Genomic DNA, 20,419 nt, shown 5'->3' on the forward strand with positions numbered 1-20,419 from the left:
TTAGCATGACAATGCAGCCTGTAATAAACTATCACATGTGGGGCTGTGTTTTGTGGACAATAACATTCATGAAAAGGACTGGCCTGCCCAGAGTCCTGACTTGAACTCGACAGCACACACATGGGATGAGTTAGGACATCAATTTCACTCCCCACCAGAGCCCATTATCTGGTTTTGGCTCTTGAGAAAGAATGGGTCATTCCTCCACAGACATTCAGACAAATAATTTAATGCCCCCCACCCCTCCCTCCAGCACAGTTCAGGCTGTTGTAAAGGAGTGGACACATCCCATGTTAGTCCTTTAGCTTGTGTCCAGATACTTTTGGTCAGACAGCGTAGATTGTGATAATTTATTCAAGGACAGGAAGATCTATTAAATTGTCCAGTGTCTTAGAGAATTAAGATTAAACAGATATAAGTAAGTGACAATCAAGGCACTTTTTAATTGGAAACCTTTAGCTCAATACTCTTGCCTGCATTCTAAAGGCAGGCATTCTGTCTGTCTAATAATAAATGGGATAATGTGGCTTGATGCAGTGTTCAGTATAGCAACAGGCCTCAAAGAATCATTTCAGCTCAAACCAGGCATGCTTTCTCATTTTATGGCAAGAAGGGTTATTAGTACAGGAAGTTGTCCACCAGGCTTATATCACAAAATGTCATTCAGTTTCTATTGTGAGGAACAAAATGCTGATATCTGACTCAGTGGTCATCCATGGTTAACAAGATCAGCTGACGACAGCAATGTACAAAAAATCACTTCACAGGTACCAAGAGAAGAATGCAACAAACTGCAATCTGTTTGCTTCCTTTATTGAGACAACTAAGAGGGCTGCATTTACTCAGACAGTATGCAACCATATTTACATGATCACTTTGGCCTCTAAGTATTCATTAGAAACAGTACCACTCCTCACCCTACCACAATGAGTAAACAAGGCAGTCAAACATCTGGAATGAAGCCTGTATCAATGGAGTCGGCACAGAAAAAATCTTAAACTTTAACCAGGAAGAAGATCAAACTGAATTTAGAAGTGGACACAGCTTGATGGATCACATTTAAGTTGTGAACAAAAGAATAAAATGGGGTAATACACACGGATTACCACTTTGTCTGGGACTCTGATATTTAGAAAGATTTTGACTTTTTTGACTCCACAAAGAACAAGATCTTTATTCAACCTACGTAAATACAGAGTGTTAAAAAAAGGTATGGCCAAACTTTCAGGAAACATTCCTCACAGACAAATAAAGAAAAGATGTTATGTGGACATGTGTCCGGTTAATTTCCATGTTAGAGCTCATTTTAGTTTCATCAGTATGTACTGTACTTCCTCGATTCACCGCCAGTTGACCAAACTGAAGGAAGGTAATGTCGACTTCGGTGCTTGTGTTGACATGCGACTCATTGCCCTACAGTACTAGCATCAAGCACATCAGTACGTAGCATCAACAGGTTAGTGTTCATCACGAACGTGGTTTCGCAGTCAGTGCAATGTTTACAAATGTGGAGTTGGCAGATGCCCATTTGATGTATGGATTAGCACGGGGCAATAGCCGTGGCATGGTACGTTTGTATCGAGACAAATTTCCAGAACGAAGGTGTCCCGACAGGAAGACGTTCGAAGCAATTGATCGGCGTCTTAGGGAGCAAAGAACATTCCAGCCTATGACTCGCGACTGGGGAAGACCTAGAACGACGAGGACACCTGCAATGGACGAGGCAATTCTTCGTGCAGTTGACAATAACCCTAATGTCAGCGTCAGAGAAGCTGCTGCTGTACAGGGTAACATTGACCACGTCACTGTATGGAGAGTGCTGCGGGAGAACCAGTTGTTTCTGTACCATGTACAGTGTGTGCAAGCACTATCAGCAGCTGATTGGCCTCCACGGGTACACTTCTGCGAATGGTTCATCCAACAATGTGTCAATCCTCATTTCAGTGCAAATGTTCTCTTTACGGATGAGGCTTCATTCCAACGTGATCAAATTGTAAATTTTCACAATCAACATGTGTGGGCTGACTAGAATCTGCATGCAATTGTGCAATCATGTCATCAACACAGATTTTCTGTTAACGTTTGGGCAGGCATTGTTGGTGATGCCTTGATTGGGCCCCATGTTCTTCCACCTACGCTCAATGGAGCACGTTATCATGATTTCATATGGGATACTCTACCTGTGCTGCTAGAACATGTGCCTTTATAAGTAAGACAACATGTGGTTCATGCACGATGGAGCTCCTGCACATTTCAGTCGAAGTGTTCGTACACTTCTCAACAAGATTCGGTGACCGATGGATTGGTAGAGGCGGACCAATTCCATGGCCTCCACGCTCTCCTGACCTCAACCCTCTTGACTCATTTATGGGGGCATTTGAAAGCTCTTGTCTACGCAACCCCGGTACCAAATGTAGAGACTCTTCGTGCTCGTATTGTGGATGGCTGTGATACAATACGCCATTCTCCAGGGCTGCATCAGCGCATCAGGGATTCGGATTCCATGTGACGGAGGGTGGATGCATGTATCCTCGCTAACGGAGGACATTTTGAACATTTCCTGTAACAAAGTGTTTGAAGTCACGCTGGTACATTCTGTTGCTGTATGTTTCCATTCCATGAGTAATGTGATTTGAAGAGAAGTAATAAAATGAGTTCTAACATGGAAAGTAAGTGCTTCCGGACACATGTCCACATAACATATTTTCTTTCTTTGTGTGTGAGGAATGTTACCTTTTTGTAACACCCTGTACGTGAACAATCTTCCATCTAGTCTACAACTAGTAGAATTTTATCTCTTTACAAATGATGCTAGTATTGTAATAAATCCAAGCACAAACACACAGAAACAATTCTTAAAAGTATCATTGACTGGTTTTATGCTAAAGGTCTCACCCTCAATTTTTAATAGACATTGTATTCAATTGTGGACATCAATGGGCATTACACCAACTATAAGTGTAAGGATGGAAACGTCAAAATTCTTATGGGTTCATACTGATGATAATTTAAATTGGAAAAAAAAACATTTAGGAAACATCTAAAACAACTTAGTTCAGCCACATTTGTGCTTGTAATCCTTGCAAATCTTGAGGATAGAAATCAATAAGTTGACACATTTTGCATATTTTCATTCAGTGACATCATATGGAATAATGTTCTGGGTTAGCTCACCTTTAAAAGGTAAGAACTTCATTGCACAAGAGCGTACTGTGGGAGTGATATGTGATGCTTGCCTGTGATTGTCTTGTGGACATTGTTTGAGGAGCTGGGCATTCTGACTGCTTCTTCGCAGCATAGTTATTCCCTAATGAAGGTTTTTGTAGATAATCCACCACAATTTAAAAGGAACACTGAGGTACATAATTACAATACTATAAGGGAGAATGACATTCACTACTCCACATTGGGCATGTATTTGGCACAGGAAAGGATGTACAATGCTCCAAAAAGGATTTTTTATTACTTACCCAGTGATATGGGGCATCTGACAGACAGCACAGTAAAATTTGATAACAAACTGAGAAAGTTTTTCCTTGAAAACTACCACTATTCCGTAAAAGAATTTCTATTACTGTAATATGTAAAAGGTGGTGGGTAGGAACTACTAACTCACATCTGTATACATTCACCTCTATTTATATTTACCTTGGAAATGTTCAGAATGTAGCCATATGTACAAATTAATTAGCAATGTGAATGCAAAATTAATCTTTCCACATCATTATGATCTATTTTGCAAAAGGATCCTTGGAACAATATCTAACCAAGATAATTTCTAGTCTCAGTAACCTTCACGGGTTGACCGAAGCGTCCGATCCCACCCATTGGCTTTGACCCGTGATGCAAGGCTGTTTTGGTGTGATGTCACGACATCGCGAAATTTTGTTTGTGAGAGTGGCATGTTTTTGGGTCTTGTTTTGATGTGATCAATGATGCTCTCTGGTAGTGTGTTTATGGGTAGCATGTTACATGGCTTATGGGGTTCATTTGCATGATAACATTGCACGTGTGTGGTATCGGAACTGTGCTTTCAGCAGAATATTTTTCAGTGAGTTCACAATTTTAGTTTTGTTATTTCGACGTTATTGTAGTTTTTTTCTGTTCATCATTTGTGAATTTTGGTAAATTGCTTTTTTTATGTATTTATTAGGTATGGATATGACTGACAAGGTCAACAGTTTTTGGTTGTCAGCGATGATGGGGCACAGTGCGTTGTCTCTAGTAAAATTTCTTCAACTATTCGGATTTTTGGACAAAGTCGTGAAGAAATGAGGCTTACTAAAGTTCCAGCATCTCGGACCAGGGACGGCTGTATGTGGAGATGTCGTAAGGTAACAGGTCAAGGGAAGTGTTCGATTCCAATTTTGTTGGTTTGTTGTGTTTATTGAAGTAGTGATGATTGTGGACATGGTTGTAGTTTTGGGTTTTGTGATTTGATATTGGTAGTTTCTGTTCACCTATATAGGTTAAGGGAAATGTTCAGTTCCAATGTGCGGTTGTGGCTGTGGGTGTTCTGGTATCGGGAATTGCTGTTGAGCTATACAGGTCAAGGGAAGTGTTCGATTTCAGTTTGGGAGCTGCTGTTGAGCTATATAGGTCAAGGGAAGTGTGATTCCAGAGGATATGGTGTTTAGTGGAATTTGGGGAGTTTAGTGTGGTCGGTTTTTTAGTGTGTGTCAAAATTTGTTTATATTTACTTTGTCCCCACCCAAAAAACCCCTATTTCCCACACTTGTCCCGTTAGTTTCATTAGGTTTTTTTGTGGAACGTGCGTGTGTTGGTTTTTCAATGTATTTTCGTGTTTGTGGTCATGTACACACAATGATGTCATATGTGCCATATTGGAGTCACAGTGTATGGTCATTTTCATTGTGGGTCAAAGCAGATGGATTTCCACCTTTACCCCCCCCCCCCCACTCAGGGGGGAGGGGGGAGGGGGAGGGAGGGAGGGGGGAGGACATGGTAGACATGAATGATCAGGTTACCGGTGTGTTTGCTTCAGTTTATGAGTATTTTCATGGTAGGTGGGCACTAATTTTAGGTAGCTTTGCATGTTTCAATTTGTGTTCCCATATGGAAATGTAATAGGCATTTCAATATTAGAATGATGCCACCAAAATAATGTTTAATGGACGACTTTATGTTTACCAATGTGATCGTAACATAACTATTCAGCAACACTGCATAACCAGTACAGGGACTATGATGTCATACAAATATTTTAATTATAAGTGTGCTGAGACCTCCACACAAATATGGGAGTTCTTGATGAGAATTTCCTTGTTATTAATCTCATTGGGGAACAGCAAGAAAAATGTGGTTGGCAGTGGAGATGTATATATACTTATGGAATGTGCAACATATATTTTAAAAAAGAAAAAGAAGAAGACTCATTAGGATCATTCCAGGTCAAACGAACCAGAGGTCCCCACCTGATCATCTCCAATTTTGTCAGAACTTTTACCATAGTTGCAGGCATATCTCAAAGGAACTTCTGTGAGGTTCCAACTCAAGTTATGCTGTACTTTTGACAACAAGGCCATCAGGCTGGTGGTCACTTGTCAATGAACATATCATGAATAACTCATGTTTAAGAACTCTTCATAAGTTAGCTGTTACAGTGAGACACCACACAAATTGGTGTTCCTACTCAACTTTTGGTGTGAAGTTCAAATGTAACGTTGACAAGATCAATCAGATAGCACACTTTCCAAAACTGCTGCTCGAAGTGGGCAAAAATACTAGTTTCAACCATTGATATCTCCAGCCTAAACATTTCTGCGTCATAATATTTGGTTTGTTTATCAATAAAATTAATATTACACCACATGATAAACGTAAACTTTCAAATGTCTTTAGTTACTGAGATATTTGGATCTAGACTGAGTGCCTAAATTGTCAAATTTGACCATTGTTTGCTCCAAATATCTCAAAATGGTGGTCAATCAACTTTCTTTCAACTATTCCCATTAGAAGGAGCAGATCTCTGTATCCTGCACTCCTGTTTCTGTCTGTTGTTTAAGGGATAATCTTCAAACATACGCCACTTTGTTGTCATAAACACATATTTGGTGTTAATGGATGCACAGTCTTTTTTTCCCCACTGCCAGAATAGCCAGGCCATGTCACACCCATTCAGAATTTATCACAGAGGTACTGAAGATATCCAAAATTTGAATGTTTTCATAATCATTGAGGCATGGCACTTGGTGTGCATGCTTATTTGACAAGGTTGATGGAACACCTGAAAGACACAATTGGAAAAATCAACTATTTCTACTATTCTAATCATTGTTCTGCTGCCCAATGTAAAAATTTCAGGTTCTTCATCAATTTACTCAGCACCAAAAGTTGGGTAAAACAACCTGTTTGCAGGTTTCCACCGCAATAGTCATCTTATAAAGGGCTGTCAAATATGATTTATTTGCAATAATATCCTCATCAGCTGTGTGACCTCCAAGCTGATGACGCTGGTGTCAAAAGTAAAGCTTAACAGAACTTCCAATGAGGTGTGCCTGCAGCTATGGTAAAAGTTAACAAAACTTGAGATGGTCAGTTTTGGACCATTTCAAAAAATTGATCTGATGCAGATTGTCTTACAACCAATCAATACACCAATCTTCACTGGAGACCAGTCTGTCACCACAACTCCATTCAAAAAAAAAAAACAGTGGTGGTGGTGGTGGTTATGTCACAGTGAAATAAATGTTCAAATAAGTAACTGAGATGCTCAGTTTTGTCACAGTGCCATTGCCACATTTACACAGCCACTGAGTCAGTGCATGGCGATAAGTTTCTCGTATGTCAGTATACTTGATATCTGGTTCTCGATAGGGGCCTGTTCTAAAGTTTTCCATGCACTGCAGTTTTCATTTCATTACCAACCCCTGCTGCTCCCCTGCATATTCACAAATGTCCTCTGCCTGCCTTCCTCCATCATCATCATCATCAACCTTCATTAGAGATAGAGCACAAGCGCAGATTACAAGTATCAGGACGGAAATAATGAAAAACCTAAATCAGGGTGGCTGTATGGGTTTAGAACTAAGCCAGCAGCTTGACCGTGAGGAAATATAGATTGATGAACCTCCGCAAAAGATTAACTCTGTACAGCTCCAACAAATGGGGAACCTTGCATTTCGCAATCAAAGCTCTTACCTGCAACTAATACAGCACAACTCAAAGCACACCCTCTGCTAGTACCTCACACTCACTTTATGAACTTCATTTTTCAACACAAGTGTACTTCTATTCAGTCAACATGTACTATTGCTCTGTTGATCACTATTATGCACACCATATGCACAAAGATCTTTTGTAGCACTTCCTAGCGAGTAATATTTTCCTGGTGTTATACACAGTTTTAGAACTTATCCTGAATTGTCATTTGTCTCTCATTCTTCAAAATAAAATTATGTAGGTGAAACAAACAACTTCATCTTTAAGGGCACTATGGAAAGACGATCTCAAATTGGATGACCCAAGGGACTAAGTGAAACAAATTACTTCAACAAAAAAGTAAATATAAACGTATGTAAGAAAAATCTGAAATGAGGCATTGCGTGATTAAAATAAGGTACACATTAAAGGGTTCTTTAGGTGAATATAAAAGTAACCTCTACAGAAATCATACCAGTACATACATAAGATTGTGATAAAGTATACATTATTAGCTAAAACTGCTTATAGAAAGTTGTATGACGATACGTAACATGCTGTTGGGGCCGGACGGAGTTCAAAGGCATTATAGGACAGAAGTTTTGCTGAAAGGAATGTGTCGACAGCAAATCGGTCGTATTCTTTTCAAAGGAAATTTCCGGACTTTGGATTAGGCCTAAGCGATATGGGGAAACTTTAAAGCTGGATTGCGTCACCTACTTCAAAGGCAAGCGAGAATATTACACAAATTAATATTAAAAAAAGTGATACACATTAAACATTTAAAAAAGTCAATTCTGAACAAGTAATGTAAAACATTAGCAAAATTAAAAGACCTAGGCAACTTATTAATCTCAATCCTTACAACACTACGACTAGTTCGAAAAGTCTTGACTCCTGCTACGATTCAATTAGTTGGCGAAGTTACAGTAGACAAGATGAAAATTCTAGAACACTGCATTGACGAACATCTTCCACGTATAGTACAAATTAAACTCTCCATTCAAATACCATTTCACCTAACAAATTAAGACAACCTCTTACCCGATGCAATGTAAACCATATCCTCGAACAAATGGGATTGCACTAATTTTCTAGTTCTTATACAAACATGTCTGGAACCTTAGCTACAATTTCGATGACGAGTCACTCCCATCTCCCACACAAACAGTTAAATGTCATCACCCCTGACACATTTCTAGCGATCAAAGAGCTTTACCAGTCGAAAGACCTTTTCATCATTGTTGCCATCGTTTTCTAAGATGCTTAGGTGTCGCTAGTCTGGTACACTTATGTAAAATCTCATACTCTTCATTCCTGCTACGCTGCAGTTATCCAAGCTTGGTGCATATTTTTTAGATTAGATTAGATTAACTTTCATTCCAACTGATCCGTAGTCTTAATATTAGTAGTTGTTGATCTCTTCAATTCTAAAATCGTTTAGAAACATTACATCCTGTAATATTTTCTTATTGGTTGACGAAATAAGGTCACTTTCACATTTAGTTCCATCTAGTCGTTGCAAGTTTATTTATTTTTGTTTTCTTCTAGGAGATTATTTAGAGCCGGGTTTTCACACGCTACAAAAGTTAAGCCCGGTCCACACGCAACGATCTGTCTGCGCAGACATCGGCGCAGATGTCTGTACATGCAAAAGATCGCTGCAAATGTGGTGTGTTCACACGACACAAACCCCAATCTACTACTCGCCCGCCATCTGTCGGTGTAGAAAAGAAATATCAGTGGCAAGCGACTACGCTCCCCGAAAACGTCAAAATTTAATTCAGTTATTTTGAAAAATAGAAATGGAGGAAGTTCTGTTGTGGTCTGTGTTCGCAACTTGTGTTGCAAAAAACATTCAGACCAACCGCAAGAAACAGAGAAAGCGGTCAAAATGGTGCAGACAGTGGCTGCTAAAGCGAAAGCAGTTTTGTCACGTAAATTTACTGCGAGAGTTGCAGGGCGAACCTGTTTTGTTTTACATAACCTCGTGTTGCATTTCCTCGCACATTGGCACTCCAATTTCATCTTCAATTGTACTCCTGCTTGGTCTTGGCGTTTCTTGATCACTAAGAAAGCCAAGTAGATCAAAATACCATAACGTTGGCTGGTATACTTGATCTACTCCTACACCAGATCTTCTAGATTTCTGAACTTTGGATAACTCTTTTCGGTAAACAGTTCGCTGACAGACTAATTTACTTGACTTGCCTTCATGAACTCATCTTTCAGGAAAGCGTAAATAGCTTCACATGTGTTGGGTTTTATTTCACTCAATGCTTGTTTCGATATTGCAGATGAAAATTCCAAATCATTGTATCTCCTTCCTGTTGCTAGGAATCTTAATGTTACTGCCAGGCGTTCATGAGGAGAAATTTCCCTTCTCATACAAGTATTTTTCTCATAATATGAGGGGTTACATACTTTAAGAGATAATTATAAGTTTCGACATCCATCCGCAAATAATTTCGCCAGTTCGCAACGAAATTATTTTTTATTACCGTTTCTCTGTTTGCCGAGGCGCCAACTGCCCGCAATTTTTCAATTAGAGCATTGTATGCTGCTGTCTTTTTGTCTCGGTCACTATATTCTTTACTTTTAATCTTCCACAAACATGGGTGGTTTCTGTATATTTCAATGAATTCACTTACAAACTCTCGAGAACACTGACGAGTATCAGCCATTTTAATGCCCTGTGCACACAAATACAAACACTAGACTGAGCAAACAGCTGTTTCGCGCCAGATTTGCGACGATCTCCTGTCCACACGCTCCAACTTGTCTGCGCAGATGTGGTTTGAACCGACAGATTTGAGAGGTTTCGCTCAAACCTCCAACTCCAACTTCCAGGTTTGCACACATCTCAGATTGGTGCAAATCTTCTGTTCACACGCAACGATCTGTCTGCGCAGATGTGATGTGCGCAGACATTTGCGCAGACAGATCGTTGCGTGTGGACGGGCCTTTATGCCACGTGGTCGATACCACAGATTTCTAACATTTAAGCAGCGGAAGACGCATGTTACGGCCCTTGTAAACGACCAAACTTGTCTGTCAAATTCCTTCTTATCTAGCAAGGAACTGACAAACAAAGCAGTACACGTTCCAAGAAAACATTTGCAAGACTGAAATTGGTAATGTAATTACAGAATAAGACGAAGAAAACAAGGCGCTAGTCCATGGAATGGTTTAAAATGAGAGATATTTACATGATAACTTGTTAAACGAATTGTTGCGCTCGTAACCTGATGATTACACCAACTTCCCGCATATAAGCAGTAAAACATACAAACAGAACGAATTACTAAAAACTTATTTAGAGTTACTTTCTCCTTACACTGAAAAAGAAGACAAATAAGCGAAAATCTTCCACTTGATCCTCTAATGACGGTTCAATGTTGTGGAACTTCGCAGTACAGTAGGACAAATTGCAATGAAGCTAACATCTTGGGTTGTCGGGTGTTCTGCCGGATATCAGCGTCGTACTTGCACGATATTTCGGTAGCGTAACTCGTTACCTTCATCAGGTGCGACCTGAGACTACTCCTCGAGTGGACCAGGTCCACTCGAGGAGTAGTCTCAGGTATAAATACTGGACCTGGTCCACTCGAGGAGTAGTCTCAGGTCGCACCTGATGAAGGTAACGAGTTACGCTACCGAAATATCATGCAAGTACGACGCTGATATCCGGCAGAACACCCGACAACCCAAGATGTCATTAGATCGCCGGAAAAGCCTGAAGAATTGCAATGTAGCTATTTTTCACTAAACATTGCAGCGCAACATCGACACAAACAACATCCGTCATCTTCTCAATTTTTCCGTCAACCGTCAAACGTGCTGCATGTTTCTCAAGTACTTCAAATGGTACCATACACTCTGAAATATTTAGCAAATATAGTAAAATTCGACAAATTATTTGATTGTGTACGGGGCTATTGTGATACGGAACAGTGCTCCACATGACCTGGCAATGAACTATCAAAACTAGAAAATAATGGGGTGAGTAATGCGTATTTTTATGTTTCTGTTTTAGCTTTCAGCAAATTTACTATGAAATTGACTTCATCAACTGAAGTTATATATGTACATGGACTTTTTAGTTAACATACATATAGTTTTTAATGCATTTACAAACTGACGATTCTCATAACGTATTAACATTCTGGATTTCTAGTGTGTTACATTCCATATTTATGCAATCATGTATTAATAACTACTTCATCTCTTCCATAATAAATCCGCATGTTAGGAGCAGAATTACACACATCTTCTTCCAGTTTCACATTATATGTATGGAATACCTACAGTTTGCTCAAATCCAGAAGAACATTATTGTTGCAGAAGAAGCTGAGCAGCACAGTTACTGTGGATTAGATTAGATTAGATTAGTACTAGTTCCATGGATCATGAATACAATATTTCGTAATGATGTGGAACGAGTCAAAATTTCCAATACATGACATAATTAAGTTAATTTAACAACATACTTAAGTTAATATAACAACTTTTTTATTTTTTTGTGTTTTTATTTTATTTTTTTATTTTTTTATTTATTTGTTTTTAATATTTTTTTTGTTTTTTTTTCTTAATTTATATCTAAAAATTCCTCTATGGAGTAGAAGGAGTTGTCATTCAGAAATTCTTTTAATTTCTTCTTAAATACTTGTTGGTTATCTGTCAGACTTTTGATACTATTTGGTAAGTGACCAAAGACTTTAGTGCCAGTATAATTCACCCCTTTCTGTGCCAAAGTTAGATTTAATCTTGAATAGTGAAGATCATCCTTTCTCCTAGTATTGTAGTTATGCACACTGCTATTACTTTTGAATTGGGTTTGGTTGTTAATAACAAATTTCATAAGAGAGTATATATACTGAGAAGCTACTGTGAATATCCCTAGATCCTTAAATAAATGTCTGCAGGATGATCTTGGGTGGACTCCAGCTATGATTCTGATTACACGCTTTTGTGCAATAAATACTTTATTCCTCAGTGATGAATTACCCCAAAATATGATGCCATTTGAAAGCAATGAGTAAAAATAGGCGTAGTAAGCTAATTTACTAAGATGTTTATCACCCAAATTTGCAATGACCCTTATTGCATAAGTAGCTGAACTCAAATGTTTCAGCAGATCATCAATGTGTTTCTTCCAATTTAATCGCTCGTCAATGGACACACCTAAAAATTTGGAATATTCTACTTTAGCTATATGCTTCTGATTAACGTCTATATTTAATAATGGCGTCATACCATTCACTGTACGGAACTGTATGTACTGTGTCTTATCAAAATTCAGTGAGAGTCTATTTACAAGGAACCACTTAGTAATTTTCTGAAAGACAGTATTGACAATTTCATCGGTTAATTCTTGTTTGTCAGGTGTGATTACTATACTTGTATCATCAGCAAAGAGAACTAACTTTGCCTCTTCATGAATATAGAATGGCAAGTCATTAATATATATTAAGAACAACAAAGGACCCAAGACTGACCCTTGTGGAACCCCATTCTTGATAGTTCCCCAGTTCGAGGAATGTGCTGATTTTTGCATATTATGAGAACTGCTTATTTCAACTTTCTGCACTCTTCCAGTTAGGTACAAATTAAACCATTTGTGCACTGTCCCACTCATGCCACAATACTTGAGCTTGTCTAGCAGAATTTCATGATTTACACAAGCAAAAGCCTTTGAGAGATCACAAAAAATCGCAATGGGTGGTGTTCGGTTATTCAGGTTATTCAAAATTTGATTGGTGAAAGCATATATGGCATTTTCTGTTGAAAAACCTTTCTAGAAACCAAACTGACATTCTGTTAGTACTTCATTTTTACAGATATGTGAAGCTACTCTTGAATACATTACTTTCTCAAAAATTTTGGATAAAGCTGTTAGAAGGGAGATTGGACGGTAATTGTTGACATCAGATCTATCCCCCTTTTTATGCAAAGGTATAACAATAGCATATTTCAGTCTATCAGGGAAAATGCCCTGTTCCAGAGAGCTATTACACAGGTGGCTGAGAATCTTACTTATCTGTTGAGAACAAGCTTTTAGTATTTTGCTGGAAATACCATCAATTCCATGTGAGTTTTTGCTTTTAAGCAAGTTTATTATTTTCCTAATTTCAGAGGGAGAAGTGGGTGAGATTTCAATTGTATCAAATTGTGTAGGTATGGCCTCTTCCATTAACAGCCTAGCATCTTCTAATGAACACCTGGATCCTACTATATCCACAACATTTAGAAAATGATTATTAAAAATATTTTCAACTTCTGACTTTTTGTTCGTAAAGTTTTCATTCAATTTGATAGTAATACTGTCTTCCTGTGCTCTTGGTTGACCTGTTTCTCTTTTAATAATATTCCAAATTGTTTTAATTTTATTATCAGAGTTGCTGATTTCAGACATGATACATATACTTCTGGATTTTTTAATAACTTTTCTTAATATAACACAGTAGTTTTTATAATGTTTGATAGTTTCTGGATCACTACTCTTTCTTGCTGTCACATACATTTCCCTTTTTCGGTTACAAGACATTTTTATATCCTTAGTAAGCCATGGTTTGATACAAGGTTTCTTACGAGTATATTTAACTATTTTCTTGGGGAAGCAGTTTTCAAATGCATTTACAAAAATGTCATGAAATAAATTATATTTTAAACTGGCATCAGTTTCACGGTACACCTCATCCCAGTCTAACTGCTGTAGGCTTTCCCTGAAATTTGCAATTGTTAAATCGTTGACTGAACGTACTACTTTGGAGGACTGTTTAGTATTGCTGAATGGAGCTATGTCATATATTGTAACTAGCTGTGCACCATGATCAGAAAGACTATTCTCAACAGGCTGAGCATTTATCTGGTTAAACTTATCTTGGTCTATAAAGAAGTTATCTATCAGTGAGCTGCTATCCTTTACCACCCGAGTAGGAAAATCAATAACGGGTGTCAAATTGAAAGAACCGAGTAATACTTCAAGATCATTTTTCCTATTACCCTCTTTCAGAGAATCTACATTGAAGTCCCCACAAATAATAATTTGCTTCCCCCTGTCTGACAGATAGCACAACAAGGAGTCCAAATTTTTCAGAAATAGATGAAAATTTCCTGATGGGGACCTATATACAGTTACAATTATAAATGTGCCTTTATTTAATTTAAGCTCACAGGCACATGCTTCTATATGTTTCTCTACACAAAACTTTTTTGTTTCTATACTTTTTGCACAATGATAACATTTGACATATATGGCAACTCCTCCTTTCTCCATATTTTCCCTCATTACATGTGCAGAGAGCTTATATCCACTTACATTTACCTTATCCATATCAGTAACAATGTGATGCTCAGACAGGCATAGTATACCTATTTCATCCTCAGCTTCTAAATCTTCTAAACAAACCAGAAGCTCATCTATTTTATTCTTTAAACTCCCAATATTTTGATGAAATATACTTACATTATTTTTAATTATACTTTTATGAGAACCTTTCCTTATTCTAACATTTGCAGTACTCTCCTGTCTGAGTTTCTCATTGTGCTTAGGCCTAGTTCCTATACCAGTGGTCACATGGTGTTCAGAGAGGCAGATTATGTCAACTGGGTTGGGTGACTTTAATTCATCAATGCAATTACCTAGGACTGAGATACAACTTGGTGGAGATAAAATTTCTGGTGATTGGTGAAAATTTATAATTGACAGCTGTGATTGGTGATCCAATGTGCTAGAATTGTGCTGTTTAATTTCTTTCCTAAACTGAAGATTTCTTTCAATCCTGACCTCTCGTAGAACTTGACATCTTTCTGTCTTACCTATCCTAAAAAAGGTGCTGCTCCAACACCTGTAACCACTGGCATTTTACCATTCATGGCAGTGCCTCCCCCCCCCCCTTAAATTTCCTGCTATTACCCCAGCCAGTTTCCCCTTCCCTTTCCTGTTGAGATGTAGGCCGTGCCTGGCATAGTCCCACCTACTGAGAGAATCAACAGGAACCACACCAATATGAGCCCCCGCACCTGACCCAAGCAGCCGTTCCAACTCCAAATTAACTCTCCCAACAGAAGAGTTCAAATGAGGCCGGTCATGGCGTCTCAGGACAGATACAAACTCAACATTGGTGTGTCTCGATGCCGACGCAATCTTTACCAGGTCACACTCTATACTGTACCCAGGATCTCTGTCGATGCTGTTCCCTGGCCCTCCCACAATAACCATGGTGTCTTCCCTGGAAAATCCTTTACAGAGTGAGCCTAAATCCTCTGTCACCTGATCCAGACTAGCACTTGGTTTGAAAAAATTTGTAACCTGGTATTCTGGTCCTAATTCCTCCTGCAGAAGTTGGCCTACACCTCTGGCATGAGAACTGCCTAACAACAAAACTTTCTTCCTTTTCGATGACTTTCCTACATTCTTTTTCAATTTATTATTGAAAGTTTGTTGTGTCCTGTCTACACCTACCTCTGCTTGAGGCTCATCAGTTTCTAACTGAAGCAACAGCTCAAACTTATTTTTGACGTTCACCGCAAAACTGTCAGACTTAGTTCTAGGCCCGTTCCTTCTGCTACCTGTTGCCACTTCCCACCTCTCTTTGCCCTTCTCCCTCCTTAACCTGTCCAGATCTTCCCTAGCCTGATCTAGCTCAGCCTGAAGGGCAGCAATTTTCCCCTCCTGTTCCACTATCTTCCTATCTCTGCTGCAAATCCTACATAACCACTGATGAGCCTGATCCACTTTCCTGACACCCACGCCACTGCAGTCCCCCCAGTGAAAAAAACTACTGCATCCATCACACCAAACCCCGGAACTAACAATTCTATGGCAAGTCAGACACTTCTCACTCATGGCAAAAATAATACTTTAGCTAGAATAAATCAATTAAATTACCGGAAATCAAAAAAGACGTTACAAGAATTAAGCCTATTCACAAATGTATATAAGCAAGTTTCTGATTTAAAATTCCGCTGTTTTTCTGAGATCTGTATTAAAACAATGAAGGTATACGCTATTTATTATATATTTTACTCGATGGAATTGAAAAAAAAGGACAATTAAACGAGATACTTTAACTTTGATTCTCCAAAAACGTTACGAGAATTAGGCCTATAAACAAATGTATATAAGCAAGTTTCTGATATAAAGTTACGCTGTTTTTCTGAAATCTGTATTAAAACAATGAAGTTATACGCTATTTACGGTAGTTTACTTATTTGTTACCGAGAAACTAGTTAAATTACCGTGAAACAAGAAACAAACACGTTTACAAAATTTAAGCCTAAGCGCGACTTCGCGAAGTTACGATCTTTTCGTGTTTTCTGAAAAAATACGCAAAGAAAAGTCAAACGGCAAGACTAAACGATACACTAATGGACGTATTTAATTTGTTGTCGGCGCTAAACTAAATTATATTCCTCTCTAAATCACTTAACTTTCTGGAAATGGTTTCTGGCGTCACTTACTCGGCGGCCATTAAAACAACAGAGGAGTGGTGTAGTGGTTATTATACTAGGCTGTTGTATGGAGGGTCATGAATTCGAAACTCACCTCAACTGTAATATTTTAATTTCCATATTCGGTTTGAGTACATTCTAGAAGCATCCACAAACGTCAAGAATCATTGTACTGGAATGTTCTGTAACGGTATATACACCGTATGTGTTCTGGCCATTGGCAGTTCGCTCCATGATCTTGTATTCGCAAATGAAGTTAGTGTTCGTCATTCATCTAATTACACCTTCTTCTACATGACATTATGATCACACATGTGATTTGATGACAATATATTTCATTTGTCGTTTATGGATTGGCCTCATAGTCTACTAGTATAGTGATAGTCTGGAAACACAAAGGTATTTGCAGCCTTGCAAAGTAATGTACATATTCGAGAAATTTCAATCAAAAATTAAGATTAACTTCTTACAGCTGGAGGTCGTAGTCATACAAAATTTTGTAAATGACGTTGTGGTCGCCTTTTGACTGTGAAACTACTAATTTGTAAAACTCAATATTGCAATCTCGACTTTGTAGCCATTACTGCACTTTACCTCATGTCACAACATAAAAAAATCATATGACATGACATGACATAGAACTTGGTTCCATAGCATGGTGTTAGTGATTATGACTTCTTGTGTGTTTTGCTCTCTTTGAGTTGCAACGTAATTATGTTTCTCATATTGTGCTTGATTTTTGCTCATGTTCATAATATTTGATGGAATAATGATTCCATTTTAGTTTCAAGTAAAGCAAAAGTTAATTTCATGGCATGGTGTATATTTACTTCTTCTTATGAATCTGTGTGTTAACTGCCCGACTTAAATGCATTGTAAGTATGTCGACCATATTCTACTTGTTCACATCCATTTTTCATACTTTCTCCCATTTTATTGAAAACTCCATGCTAGCAGCGTGGACCTTGCATCAGTTGGGAGGCTTGCATGCCTCAATGGTACAGATAGCTATACTGTAGGTGCAACCACAACAGATGGGTATCTGCTGACAGGACAGAAAAACATGTGGCTCCTGATGAGCAGCAGCAACCTTTTCAGTTGTTGCAGGGGTGACAGTCTGGATAATTGACTGATCTGGCCTTATAACATCAACCAAAACAGCCTTATTGTACTGGTACTCCAAAAGGCTGAGGACATGCAGCTCTACTGTATGGTTAAATGATGATGGCATCCTCTTGGATAAAATATTTCAGAGGTAAAATAGTACCCCATTTGGGACTCCAGGTAGGGACTACTCAGGAGGACGTTGTTATCAGGAGAAACAAAATTTGGGTTTTACGGATTGGAGCATGGAATGGCAGATCACTTAATCAAATAGGTAGGTTAGAAAATTTAAAAAGAAAAATGGATGGGCTAACGTTAGACACAGTGGGAATTAGTTAAGTTCGGTGGCAGGAGGAACAGGACTTCTGGTCAGGTGAATACAAGCTTATAAATGCAAAATCAAATAGAGGCAATGCAGGAGTAGGTTTAATAATGAATAATGAACTATTAACATGGCTAAGATTCTGTGAACAGCATGGTGAACACATTATAGTAGCCACAATAGACATGAAGCCCACACCCACCACAGCAGTACAAGTTTATATGCCAACTAGCTCCGCTAGAGGAAATGTATGGTGAGATAAAATAAATTATTCAGATAGTTAAGCGACTGGAATTCGATTGTAGGAAAAGGAGGAGAAGGAAATGTAGTGGGTGACTATGGACTGGAGGAAAGGAATGAAAGAGGAAGCAAACTGGTAGAATTTTGCACAGATCGTAATTTAATCATAGCTAACACATGGTTTAAGTATAATGAAATAAAGCTGTATATATGGAAGAGACCTGGAGACATTGGAAGGTTTCAGATTGATTATATAATGGTAAGACAGAGATTTCGGAACCAGGTTTTAAATTGTAAGACATTTCCAGCAGCAGATGTTGATTCTGATTACAATTTATTGGTTATGAATTGCAGTTTAAAAGTAAAGGAACTACAAAAAGGCAGGAATTTAAGGAGATGGGACCTGGATAAACTGAAAGAACCAGAGGTTGTAGAGAGTTTCAGAGGGAACATTAGAGAAGGATTGACAAGGACAGGGGAAAGGAATACAGTAGATGAAGAAGGTGTAGCTCTGAGATATGAAATAGTGAAGGAAGCAGAGGATGAAGTAGATAAAAAGACGAGGGCTGGTAGAAAACCTTGGATAACATAAGAGATATTGAATTTAATTGATGAAAGAAGGAAATATAAAAATTCAGTAAATGAAGCAGGTGAAAGGGAATGCAAATTACTAAAAAATTAGATTGACTTTAAAAGAATATAATACTTCCACTTCCAAAGAAAGCAGGTGCTGTCAGGTGTGAAAATTATTGAACTATCAGCTTAATATGTCACAGTTGAAAAATACTACCACAAATCCCTTCGAAAATAATGGAAAAACTGTTAGTAGCTGACTTTGGGGAAGATCAGTTTGGATTCCAGAGAAATGTTGGGACACATGAGGCAATACTGACCCTACGACTTCTCATAGAAGATAATTTGAGGAAAGATAAACGTACGTTCATAGCATTTGTAGACTTACTGAAAGTTTTTGATCATTTTGACTGTAATACTCTCTTTTAAATTCTCAAGGTGGCAGGGGTAAAATACAGGGGGCGTAAGACTATTTAGAGTTTGTAGAGAAATCAGATGTCAGTTAGAAGAGTCAAAGGGAATGAAAGGGAAGCAGTGGTTGAGAAAGGAGCGAAACAGGGTTGTAGCCTATCCCTGATGTTATCAACCTGTACATTGAGGAAGCAGTAAAGGAAACAAAAGAAAAAAGGGAGAAGAAATAACATCCTTGAGGTTTGCAGATGTCATTGTAATTGTGTCAGAAACAGCAAAGTACTTGGAAGAGCTGTTGAACGGAATGTCTTGATAGGAGGATATAAGATCAACATCAACAAAAGCAAAACGAGGATAATGGAACGTACTCGAATTAACTCAGATGATGAGGAGGGAATTAGATTACGAAATGAGGCACTTACAGTAGTAGACGAATTTTGTTATTTGGGAAGCAAAATAACTGATGATGGTCAAAGTAGGGAGGATATAAAATGTAAACTGCAATGGCAAGAAAAGCGTTGCTGAAGAGAAATTTGTTAAAATTGAGTATAGATTTAAACGTCAGGAAGTCCTTTCTGAAAATATTTCTATGGAGTGTAGCCATGCATGGAAGTGAAACATGGACGATAAACAGTTTAGACAAGAAGAGAATGGAAGCTTTTGAAATGTAGTGGTATAGAAGAATACTGAAGATTAGATAGGCAGACCACATAAATAATGAGGAGGTATTGTGTAAAATTGGTGAGATGAGAAATTTGTGGTACAACCTAGCTGGAAGAAGGGATCAGTTGGTGGAACGCATTCTGAGGCATCAAGGGGTCTCCAGATTAGTATTTGGGGCACGAAGAGATGAATACAGTAAGTGGATTCAGATAGATGTAGGTTGCAGCACTTACTTGGAGATGAAGAAGTTTGCACAGGATAGAGTAGCATGGAAAGCTGCATCAAACCAGTCTTTGGACTGAAGCGACAACAACAACAATGTGAACGATATACTCACAATTTAAATACCGTCCAAAGCAGAACAGTTACATTCTGTGACAAGATGCAATAAAGTTGGATACCTATTCTGTCAAAAACTGCGAACATGGAGTTTTCCACTAAATGTAAGTAAGTATGAAAAATGTATGTGAACAAAAATGAAGTGGAATA

The 20,419-nt window shown here is 38.3% G+C and overlaps 1 protein-coding gene across 1 annotated transcript in view; it reads right to left on the bottom strand.

Moving 5' to 3' along the window:
- LOC124611630 (selenoprotein K-like) overlaps positions 1 to 8,376 on the bottom strand; it is a 37,959-nt gene extending 29,583 nt beyond the window's left edge. The window contains exon 1 of the mRNA XM_047140262.1: positions 8,206 to 8,376. Within this exon, the coding sequence (XP_046996218.1) occupies positions 8,206 to 8,224 (19 nt within the window). The 5' untranslated portion in view covers positions 8,225 to 8,376. The remainder of the gene's footprint in view (positions 1 to 8,205) is intronic.
- Between the last annotated feature and the right edge of the window lie 12,043 nt (positions 8,377 to 20,419).

This window comes from Schistocerca americana, chromosome 1 (genome assembly GCF_021461395.2).
Source record: "Schistocerca americana isolate TAMUIC-IGC-003095 chromosome 1, iqSchAmer2.1, whole genome shotgun sequence".
Classification (NCBI taxonomy): Eukaryota; Metazoa; Arthropoda; class Insecta; order Orthoptera; family Acrididae; genus Schistocerca; species Schistocerca americana.